This window comes from Vigna radiata, unplaced genomic scaffold, assembly GCF_000741045.1.
Source record: "Vigna radiata var. radiata cultivar VC1973A unplaced genomic scaffold, Vradiata_ver6 scaffold_441, whole genome shotgun sequence".
Lineage (NCBI taxonomy): Eukaryota > Viridiplantae > Streptophyta > Magnoliopsida > Fabales > Fabaceae > Vigna > Vigna radiata.
In genome coordinates, this window is record NW_014543602.1 from 103,841 (window position 1) to 115,971 (window position 12,131).

Sequence of the window (12,131 nt, forward strand, 5' to 3'; positions counted from 1 at the left end):
CAATTTCTTTATCCATGGCATTTCTCCAACAATCATGTTTGATGGCTTGGTTATAGGTTTTAGGTTCACTAACTTGGGAAGGATTAAAGACATATGATTTATGAAGAGATGATAATGCATCATATGAGAGATATGAAGAGATAGGATATAAGGTACTTGTGGATGACTGAGTGGCGGAAGAAGTAGATAACATGTTGTAATGATAGTTTTGCAAATAATATGGTTTATGTGTTGACCTGGTTGATTTCCTTTGTGGAGTAGCAGTGGCAGGTTCAACAGAAATAGGTTGAGAAGAAAAACTAACAGGGTCTGGAACAATAGAAAGAGGAGATGTAGGTGGTAAAGAGGGTTGATCAGTAACTTTTGAGAAAAGAGGTGATAAAGATAAATTGATTTTGGTGACCAAATCCAATGAATTTAAATTTTGTGTATCAATAGGTGAGTGCTTGTCATAGTAAGAAAAGGAAATATGTTTTCATAAAATACTACATTCCTTGATAAAAAAAATTTCCCTTGAGTTGAAATCTAACAAAAGGTAGCCTTTCACTCCTGTTTTAAAACCAAGTAAAACACATTTTCTTGCACGAGGTTGAAATTTTGTTCTATGTGCTTGAAGAGTTGAAGCATAGCAAAGTGAGCCAAAAACTCGCAAGTAAGTAATGTCAGGTTTAACATTGTGTAACAGCTGAGATGGAGAAAAATATGTCAAAACTATGGAAGGTAAAATATTAATGAGTTACACAGAATAACGAACAGTAAAAGACCAGAAAACTATTGGCAAATGGGATGGAAACATTAAAGATCTAGCAACATTGAGAATGTGTTGATATTTTCTCTCAAAAACTCCATTTTGTTGAGGTGTTTCAACACAAGATAATTGATGTTGTATCCCTTTTTGTNTATAAAAATNTGNCATTGCAAACTCATTACCATTATCTGATCTAACAGCTTTTACATCAATGCCAAATTGAGTTTTGATATAAGAAACAAAGCCAATAAGATGTGATCTTGTATCAGACTTACTTGCCATTAATTTAATCCATTTGAATCTAGACATATCATCCACTACATTTAAGAAATATTTGAAACCACCAACAAAAGAAGTACAATATGGCCCCTAAATATCAACATGAATTGAATCAAAAGGAGCTTTTGAAACAGTAGTCCTTAATTACAAAGGCAATTTTCTTTGCTTAGAATAGTGACAAGTATCACAAGGAGTGGATTTTGTATCAGGTAAAGTGGCATACATTGTGCGTAATTTGGTATAACAAGAAGAAGAAGGATGCCCTAGTCTAGAGTGCCAAATATCTGTAGAGTCAGGTCTTATTATAGAACAAGCAATAGAATTCTCAAGAGAAATAGCAGTTGGTGAAGCAAGGGGTGAGGATGCAGGAACTATCATGACATACAAGTCATCTCTTTCTTTAGCTTTCCCAATCATCTGTAGGGTTGACTTGTCCTGTATTTCACATGAAAATTCAGAAATGATAACTTTACAAGATAGAGATTTAGTTAACTTTGTGACCGAAATAAGATTGACTGAAAAATTAGGAACAAACAAGACATTATGTAAGGTAAGGTGTGGGCCAAGAGAAACTGTGACAGAAAAATGAGCAAATGAAGAGTTCTTGTTGGGTAGAGAAATTGCAATTGGTGAGATTTTATGATAATAAATAAAATGAGACAAAGAACTGGATATATGTTTAGTAGCACATATGTCTAGAATCCATTGGGAAAAGATATTACCTTGATCCTAAGAAGAAGTGGAAACATTATGAGAACTCACTAGACCAGTAGAATGTGTGACTGTAGGATTAAATTGAGGAAGAAGTGCCAATAGACCTTGAATTTGCTCTTGAGAAAGTCCCAATTGGAAGAATGTGACTGCGCCTGAGAATTATTAGAAGAAGAAACAACTGCAGAAGCCATTGAAAGAGAAGAAATTGTAGGAAAGCCAAGAACAAGAGGTAGAAGATGAAGATTTTTGGTAGTAAGAGAATTGGTTGCGAAAGAACGTGATCAAAAATTAATTTTCTTCTAATACCATGTTACAAAAGAAGAAATAATGAAATATTGTATTTCTTATTGAATGATAAGGAGAGAGTAAAATTNATCAAAATAAACAATTGCATTAATTCACTTAACCTTAGAATCCATAATGAAATTACAGCAGAATAGCCCTAGGAGCTTAGAAACACATAATGAAAGAAAAGTGAAAGCAGTGGTGGATGAATGAATGAGTGAAGCTCCCCTTTTTCTGCCTCTCCTGGGTCTCTTTATATAGACTTGATTGGGCTTGGACTCTGAATATTCAGTTGATAAAATCTTTTATCTTATATCTTCCAAATAACTAAAAGATTTAGATAATTATAATATTATTTGTAGGATATTTTCTGTTGATATTTTCAAATTGAATTAATTCAATAACTAAATTTTATCTTTAAGCTTTTCTGAATTTCCAAAATTGCACAAATGCTCCAAATTTTCTATACTTGCACTTTAATCCCTCCAGAATTCTTCAAAATTGCAATAGAATCCCTAAGTTGACCAGACCTTAACTGTTTGACTATCTTTGACCAGTGAGATTGCCCTCAATGAGAGCACGCCACGTGACAACGCCTTTTTCCTCCCAAATTAGGGTTTGTAATTGGCAGATTGGGGAAAAGGGAAAAGGTTTCCTCCTTCTCCGCTGCGCCGTCATGGAAAGGGAATTTCGCTTCTGCCCACATTCCTTCCTCGGTGTTGCGCGATTTAGGTTGTTGCTGACGGTGGCGATTGACGGCGACGCGACATGGTGGCGATTTGATAAGCTGCCATGGTTGCTGAAAAAGCTCGCGCGAGGATGATGGAGGGAAACGTGCATCTGATTGGTGCATCTGATTCGCATTGGGGCTGCTCTGGGTGATTTGGGGTTTTGGGCTGGTTTTTCTGAGTGCAGGTTCGAAGGAGAAGATTGTGTCGTTCCTGTGACGGTGATGATGGCGGCAATGGAGGTTTGAACATCGCAAGGCTTCTGTCGCGATTCTTGGTTAAGCGAGGAAGATGGTTCGAGTCTGAGATCTGTTTGCAGGTGCATGTTGATGGTGATGTCTTCATGGCGGCTTGCTCACGAGGAAGAAGATGGTGCGCTGGAGACGAGAGAACGTGGTGGTGACAACAATGGCGAACTGGTCCGGCGAGTTATGAAACCGTGGTGCCTGCCGGCGACGATGCGGCCTTACTGTAGAAAGTGCGACGACCATGGGTGTTGAACGACGACATGGTGGTGAGAAACATGGTCGCAGATGATGGAGGCGCTGTGCGAAGGCGGCTTGCTGGAGGTCGCTGGGTAGCTGCCATGGAGGAGGCGGCGGCTAGGGTTAGGAAGAGGAATTAGGGTTTCTTCTGGAGATGGTGATGACGTGGCAGAATGTGGTTGGATAGCATTTAGGGTTTCAGATTGCCACATGGCATGATCTGATGGAGTCTAGTTTAGGAGGGGTGTGTATAGAACTTAGGTGGTGTATTCAGAATAGGGTTAGTGTTTGGCTTAGTGTTGGGCCAGGGTTAGAAAAGAGAGGTGTATGTAGGGAATTTTTGGAGGTGCAAGGATAAAGGCTTCCTGTTTGGCCCATCTGTAGATTATTTTCCAAATAAAACCTGATTTTGGGCCTTAAATTATAATTTGGACCAATAAACTTATAATTTCAACTGTACAAATAAACATTATTATATCCAAAAATAATATATGCACTAAATCTTACTTTTTTACGCCTCTTTAATTCCAAAACCTGACAATTCCAATCATCCCAAATTACAGGTCTTCGATTGGATCAAATGTTAGTATCTTATATCATGTACTTAATACAAATCTTCTTGAAGGTGTCTTTGATATTTCACTTATTGAATATCCTTGATGTATTAGATCCATGTGGTGTATATGGTTGTTGTATGTTTGTAGTTGATTGTAATTGAAATGTTTATGGATTACTGATAAAGTTATTACGACCATCTTTATGTTAAAATTTTATTTTCAGTAGCTTATCCTTCCAGTTATCTTTGGATTATGACATGTGATATACAAGTAGATATATGTATTTGTGGAAAAGAAACATTTACATACAAATAAAAATTTTATTTGAATTTTTTGTATAAATATTTGTATTTATATGTAATTTATATATGTTTAAACCGTATTACAAATATTATATTTTTATTTGAATTTTTTGTATAAATATTTTATTTTTGTTTTAGAAGGTATTACAAAAGAACTTTTAAATTCATAAAGAAAATATATTTTAGACTGTCAAACGAATTCAAATCGAATAAAAAATATAAGGTGGTGTGATTTAAAATTGATCTTATATTTAATTTTAATCACAAATTATTAAATACTAATTGTTTAGTATCATCGTTACAATAATCTCAACCGATACAAAAAAAGTAACGAAGTCTAAAGATACTTACACTAATAAAGATTTAACAAGAACATGCAGAAAGACACAAGGAGCACATTGTTTTGTTTTGTAGCACACCACTTTTTAACACCATAAGTTAAAATTACAAAAACACGGAAAATTAATTATGAGATATTCAAACTGAACATTAATTGTAAGAAATTCAAAATATTAAATAACATAAATAATTATCATGATTAAAATAATCTAACTGAAATTATATCAGTGTCACATGGCAGGTGCATGACACGTATTAGTTGTTAATTAATGTTAGTTCCTTGTCTTGAATTCAATTTAAGTTTTAAATTTAAAATTTTAATTGTATTCCTTTTTTTTCGTAAAATAGATTAAATTTATTCTTTTTTAAATGAAATTAAATTATTAATTAAATTTAATTACAATTTATATATACATAGAATAGTTTTTTTTAGTATTTATATATTAAATTGGTTCACTTAAATATTGAAACTTATTTTACTTTTTAATTTAAATTTAAAAAATACTTATTTTAAATCTATAATATTTTAAAATATTAAAATTAAAATATAAAGTGACACTTGTAATTTTTAAATTTTAATATTTGAAATAATTTTAAGGATAATGATATTTTTAAACAACATTTTTTTGACAACATTTGAACATTGATTGTGTCAATATGTGATTGGTCAAAAATTACTTCACAATAATGTTTATGATTATTATTATTGATTGTGGAGTAATTGTTGACCAATCACATATTGACACGTCATCAATGTTCAAATGTTCTCAAAAAAAATGTTATCTAAATATCATTATCCTAATTTTAAAAATGGTATTTTTCTTTGTTTAAAAAACTGTATGTTTAAAAAAATGTATTTTAAATAATTTAAAAATATATACTTCAATTATTAAAATTAAAAAAAATGTTCCTTTAGATTTACATTTTCAAAATTGCAAAAAATTATAAGTTTAAAGTAGATATTTTTTATTGAAATTGAAAATATAAAAAAATTAAAATTAAAATTAATATTTGGTAAAGTGATTTAATATATAATTTTTTTTAAAGAAATTAATATATATATATATATATTGTAATTAAATTTAATAATAATATTATTTTATTTAAAAAAAAGAAAACCAAAATTTTAAATATAATGACTAAATTAAATTAAAGACATTTTCACCATAAATTAATATTATACATGAGACATTGACTCTAACCTATATTAGCAACTTTATCACATATGATATTATTATTTTCACATGATACAATAAAAATTTAACACGCCACCAAAAGAATCTTAAAAAACAATAAAAAAAATATAAAAAAATTAAGAATTAAATTTAAAAATATCACAACACGTGACCGCGTTAATCCTAATCTAACAAAAAAATAATCTAATTAAATATTTGAAAATAATATAAAACTTAATTCAACAACAACAAAAATAAGAAAATCAAATTGAATAATTGAAATGAAAATGAGGACAAAAGGACAATTTTATCCAAAATCTTATAAATCTAATCATTCAAGTATTCGCAGAAAGACATAGGTGAGCACATTATTATTTTGTAGCACACCACTTTTAAACACTACAAAAATATTAAATTTTAGAAGGGGTTATTTTCCGGCGGTTATGAAAACCCCTGAAAATTCCCGGCGGTTTGTATGAGAAACCGCTCCTAAATTGTTTTTTATTTTTTAAATAATTTTTCAAAAATATATCTACCTTACTCCCTTCTCCTAAAANACTTCACGACACATTCCTTNCAAAAATCTATAGCACGTCTTCTCCTAATTTTCTCTAAACCCTAATTCTCTCTCAATTCATTTATGCCTTCATACATTTTTCTCCAAAAAGTTCACCATATTCATTTTGCTCCAAGCCCGACACCATCTTCTTGTTGGTCTTCTGCGTTGTGTTCGTCATCGAGCGTCGAGGCGTTGTGGCTGCGTAGATCGTGTTGGCTCTCGAAATTCCTCGCATCTGCGTAGGTTACTTCATTTTCATTCCATTCANTGATTCATTTTTCTTTCACTTCATTTTCGCTCTCGGAAACCCTAGTTCTTCTTCTTCAATTTTGNTTTTTTTTTTCTCGTACCAAACCCTAGAAACGAGAGTAATGTGGGGTAGAGAGGCAGTCAAGTGCGATTTTAATGAAAATAGGTCAAGACGCAAAACATATTCAGTAATCAACAACTAAATGGTTCAAGGAGAAAGAAATTGCACATAGATTTATGGTTTTGAAAGTGACTTCTGATTGGATAAACAGTTAGCTAATTCTGACCATAATAGGGCCTTAAGTAGGAAAATTAAACTTTGTTAGGCTCACTGAAGTGACAAAACTAAAAGGCTAGAACAATTTTTGGAATATTCATACTCAAACCAGTAAAAGTGTTGAAAACTTTGTTATCTCCTTTCCTGGATGTCTGTTCTTCGAACATTCTTATCTTGTTTGCTTACCTTTTTAAAGCATGATCTTTGCTCATTTCCCTTTCTGATTTGTTGTTGTTGTTGTGTGTTCATGACACAGAGAAACACTAGCTGTTTACAGTTCAAATTAAAGACGAGTAAAAAGATTGGTTGTTTCCAAATTTCAAAGGTTAATTTGAGATACTTTATAGTTTTTACTCTTAAATCAGGTTTGTTTCTCACCTGTGAAATTATTCTACAAACATAAAGAAATAATGACTTTGAACAAATGAACCTCGCTTTTTTCTGGTTCTTAATTCAAATATGTTCTCATACACTCAGAATGAAGAGCTGGGAAATCAAGTTCATTCTCTTTCGTATCATTTGAGTTTGCCAAGAACGTCCTCGGAGATGTTTTCTATGGACAACTTGCTTCAGTTTAATGATTCTGTTCCTTGTAAAATCAGAGCAAAGAGCGGCTTTGCTACTCATCCTCGAAGCATTGCCGAAAGGGTAAGAGATGTTATCTTTTAGTGCCAAAACTTGTTTTCACAAACATTTGGTATGGTGAAGTTCTACCGATTAAAATGAAACTCTGTTGCTTTGCCAAAACTATAATAAAAAATGATGATTATGTGAAAAGATTATTCTAACAAGTACTTGTTCTCAGGTGAGAAGAACTAGGATCAGTGAACGAATAAGAAAATTGCAAGAGCTTGTTCCAAATATGGAGAAGGTCAGAAATAAAACAGAAGTTGATTTGCCATTGCATTGTTTTGTGTTTGGAATGTTAACATTCTTGAGTTATTGGCAGCAAACCAGCACAACAGAGATGTTGGATTTGGCTGTAGACCACATAAAAAATCTTCAGAATCAATTCAAGGTACTCAAAGGGAGAAGTTATTTGTTAGAACCCATAGTCATAGCCATGCAACTAATGACTCTTTTCATTCATGCACTGACATTTTGAATACCTTTCTGCAGAATCTGAGCGAAAGACGAGCTAAATGCAAATGTATAAACATGCAGAAACCAGAAACAGATAAAATTGCTTGAGTTTCTTTTGTACATGTGATGCAAGGAGCTATGCAAACATGGATGGTGGATAGGACCCGGGTATTATATTTTGACGTGATGAATCACACAGACAATAAATCAAATAGTTTAATTTTNTAATTTTTTATACAATAAATTGATCTTGCAGGCTCAGGATTTCAGGCAGCAGGGAACCAAGATTAGGAGAAAGATGTGGTTCCAGAACATGAAGATAAAGCTAATCGTTCTGGGTATGTATCTTAATTGCCTTGATTCTCATTATTGTTACTAGAAGATAGCCATTGTGCGCGTAGTGTCGGCATGGTGCTTTTGACTTACTTTTTGGGATTTACGTTCTTCCAAATTTGATGATCAATATTACATGGCATTGCTTGTATAGTGTGTGATGCTTTAGTCTTTCTCATCATGTCTCCCATAGCGTAATGGTAGTTTNCCATTTTCAAATTTATATTGAGTTATCTTATTCAGAAAGTAAATTTATATTATGAATTATACAAGATGAAATATAGTTTACATTATAGATTTTTAAAAAAATTTGTAGTACGGATTTCTAATGTAATTTGTAGTTTGTACCGTTACAAACTGATTATCATATTTTAACTTCCTTTTACGTGGATTATTTCTTCACTAATTCATGAGNATTATACCTTATATATCCGTTCAGAAGATTCCTGTTCAGGTTTATGTTTGTGATTATATTGTGACTCCAAGCTTTTAAATTGGTATAAAACAAGTTCAAATAAATCTTACAGGAGAAAAGTTTCTTAACTTTAACTATTGCATTGACTTTGTTTAAAAACAATAAAGTTACATTAGTACTTCAATGTTTTTTCTCTGTTTTTCTTATATTTGCAGACATTTTTGCAGGTTGCATCGCTCAAAGATAAGATTAACCGCATGTACAGNGGGGAACATGCGAGTCATTTTCCTCAAATTCAACAGTGTCGCAGTCCACAACCATAAACACAGTCATGCTCCTTTCAGCTTTTATCTCCTCTCTTTTTTCCCTTTCTTTCTTTCACTATTTGGAGCATTACCAATTCTACATTTTTTTCTTTACCAGCCTATTTAAAACAGTAGTTATTTAGATTTTAGCAGTTTAGAATCTTATGTTCTTCTTGTTTCCTCTATTGCAATTTTACTTTTCTTCTTTTTGTTTCATACTCTGTTCTTCTAAATTATATATCAAATAGAAATAAATAAGGATATAAGTAAAAAAATATGTGTCAATGTTCTCAACTCGAAGGTAACTGATATGCAAATTTCGACAGCACTGAACTTGTAGAAATAGCTTCTTTTTTATAATTTTGTGGATATTGATTTAACTGATATAAGTAAAAAAATGATCATGCTTATACTAAGTACTAGGATATTGATTTCCTCTTTCTTGCTTGACTAGTTTGTTGATTGTTTTAAACTCAATGATTATATAAAATGAAAGAGACGAAAAAAATATTATAGTTGTAGTATAAAAATTTTAATTCAGTTAATTTTCGTTTAAAATTTGTTAACTGTTGAGATATTTAAACATATGTGTGGTTTTTAATTATTTTTATTTTTATTTATATAAGAAAAGTTAACTATGCATTAAATATTGAAAGGTGTCTTATACCTCTACTTCTTGCTTTCTAAATATAAATGTTTAGTGATTTCGTAAAGATTTATATTGATAATTTACAAAACATATTGATAATTCTCATAAACATATTGTTGGTTCAAAGTAAAAAAGGTTCTGTGATGGTCTTAACGCGTTACGAGGATAATTAAAAAATGTACTTTGAATTACTTTGGTGTCTGTACAGATAATCTCTTTGAGAGTGTTTCATTATTGCTATCTCTTCTAACAGTTCATTACCTCATCAAATGCTTCCATGGAATTCGCGTCTTCATCATTATATACCCTGTATTACGACGTGCTCATCAACTTCAATGGAGAAGACATCTTTAGGATTGTCTTGTACACTGTATATAAGGTTGTTTCTGTATGATGAATTGAAGCCATGAGCTTTTGCAGGCATTGTATATAAACTTTTGACATTATTTCAATTCATATTTTTAAGTATTTGTTCAGAAAACAGTAAAAGAAATATTAATTTTACTATCTGTATATAAAATTTTGAAATTTGTAAGTGGAGGTTGTGTTTTAGGTTTGTTCCTTCAATTGAGGACATTTTCAGGAAGCATGCACAAACATACCTAGAGGCTCTAACATATGATGAATTGAGAGAGACGCTCAAGGCAAATAGAGAACTCAAGGATTATAGCGGATGGTATAAGTTATTATATTCTCTTTTATTGTATCCAATAAACTTTACAATTTATAAAATTAGTATATTAGTAATCCACTATTTAACACACTCTAAATGACCAAAAAATATCATGTAACTTGTAATCTAGTTGAACCCTTTACAATNAACGTTAATTTAGAATATTGTGTCCATTAGTATTAAAAAGCTTTTTTATATTGGTTAGAAAAGATATAGAAACAAATTTATAGAAAATTAAATATTATATAAAATACATTTTTTATTATAATCAAATTATTTGAATAATAAAAAAATTTGAATTGTTTACATTACGGGGGATTGGGAAACCTTAATTCTGTAATCCAGCAATTATCGGCAGTTTTCTGAAGAATCCCCGTTAATACCGGCGGTTTTGACAAAACCCCCGCTATTTCCGGCGGTTATGGCAAAACTCCCGCTATTTCCGGCGGTTTTGGCAAAACCCCCGCTATTTCCGGCGGTTTTGTCAAAACCCCCGCTATTGCCAGCGGTTTTTCAAAACCCCCGCTATTTCCGGCAGTTTTCACAAAACCCCCGCTATTTTCGACGGTTTTTCAGAAAACCGCCGGTAATTTTTACCGACGCACCTTTTCCCGACGGTTTTTCGAACCGCGGGTAAAGTACATTTCGGGGGTTAAAACCGCCGGAAATGACAAAAATAACCCCCGGTAAAAATATAAATTTTTGTAGTGAAATGTGGTAAGTTAAAAGCACACAAAAAAAAAAAAGACAGAGTATAAAAGCACGAAAATTGATTATGAGATATTCAAATTAAACATTAATTATAAAAAGTTATAAATATTAAAATTATACAAATATTTGTTGTGATTAAAATAATCTAACGGAAATTATATTCTTTTAACGCTTTAATGTAAAAGAAAAACAAAAATGTTAAAAAATTATTCACTTTATAGTGAGCGGTTTTAAAACTATAACTTTTATAAAATGTAATTGTTAACAAATATGATAAGAAGTTAGAAAATAGTGTATAGTATATGAGTGTACTAAAATAATGAGACTGAATATTTTATTTTAAAAGTAATTTTATAATATAAATAAAATTTTATAAAGTTCGTCTTATTATCTAAAATATTGTCTATCTCTAAATTATTTCCTCTTCGTTCTCTCTCACTTTTTTCTACAAATTCTTACTCCTCATTTACCTGTTCGATGATCAGGAAGTGTTTAGGCGATCCTCGCGTCGAGGGTTACAATTCGTATCGATCAATTTGTTGATTTGAGCCGGTAAGTTGTTTCCCCTCTTTCTTCGTGAGTTCTTGAACCTTGATCATGCAATGAATTCTTTTTGCACGTATCAAGTAGCCTTCTCTTCAATTCCTAACTTCAATTAGGTCCCGAGGTTGGTTTTCTATCATCAATCGGTGAGTTGTAGGTTTTTGTAAAATTTCCTTGTGGTGCAAGCATCGATCGGGATTTTCTAGAGTAATGCTGCGTTTCTCTAAGGTAAGGGAAGCTAGTTAGCTCTTTTGAAATTTGTAATATGCTGTATGAATTTGATAGTTATTATAATTAAGCTATTTAAGTTGAAAAGTGTGATTTTGTAGGTAGAAATTGGATGGATGTATGCTTTGTATATTGATTGATGTTGATAATGTGTGGAATCTGTTATATATGTGTTATGATGTTGTAGTTGATGTGCTTGAACTGAATTGTACAAAAATTGGACTGTTATATAGAAGAGTAATCTTGGTTGTTGGTGGTTTGATCTAAAATGAAGGTTTAAGATAGTAAAAGGGTGAGAAGGGTTGTTGAACTAAATTGGTAGAATTGAGGTTGTTTATGAACTGATTTAGGTTTTGTTTAACATTTGGAATGTTAGAGAATTGGGTTAGTAGAGTGTGTTGGTAATGAGGTAGAGTTCTACTTGTGTTAGAACTCAATTTGGAGGAAGTGGGGCAGTGAAAACTTGAGTTTGGAGTTCTGTGTGCAAAGGGTTA

The 12,131-nt window shown here is 31.7% G+C and overlaps 1 protein-coding gene across 1 annotated transcript; it reads left to right on the plus strand.

Moving 5' to 3' along the window:
* Positions 1-7,068: 7,068 nt before the first annotated feature.
* On the plus strand, positions 7,069-9,218 carry LOC106754595 (transcription factor bHLH130-like). The gene is made up of 6 exons (XM_014636634.2): positions 7,069-7,345; positions 7,503-7,568; positions 7,647-7,715; positions 7,817-7,948; positions 8,037-8,118; positions 8,756-9,218. The coding sequence occupies exons 1-4, from the start codon at positions 7,157-7,159 to the stop codon at positions 7,886-7,888; spliced, it is 396 nt and encodes a 131-aa protein (XP_014492120.1). The 5' UTR covers positions 7,069-7,156; the 3' UTR covers positions 7,889-7,948; positions 8,037-8,118; positions 8,756-9,218.
* Positions 9,219-12,131: the final 2,913 nt, after the last annotated feature.

Coding starts and splice junctions, on each gene's coding strand:
- LOC106754595 (XM_014636634.2), top strand. CDS start 7,157: ATGTTCTCATACACTCAGAATGAAGAGCTGGGAAATCAAGTTCATTCT. Junction 7,346..7,502: donor CTCGAAGCATTGCCGAAAGG/GTAAGAGATGTT, acceptor ACTTGTTCTCAG/GTGAGAAGAACTAGGATCAG. Junction 7,716..7,816: donor ATCTTCAGAATCAATTCAAG/GTACTCAAAGGG, acceptor ACCTTTCTGCAG/AATCTGAGCGAAAGACGAGC.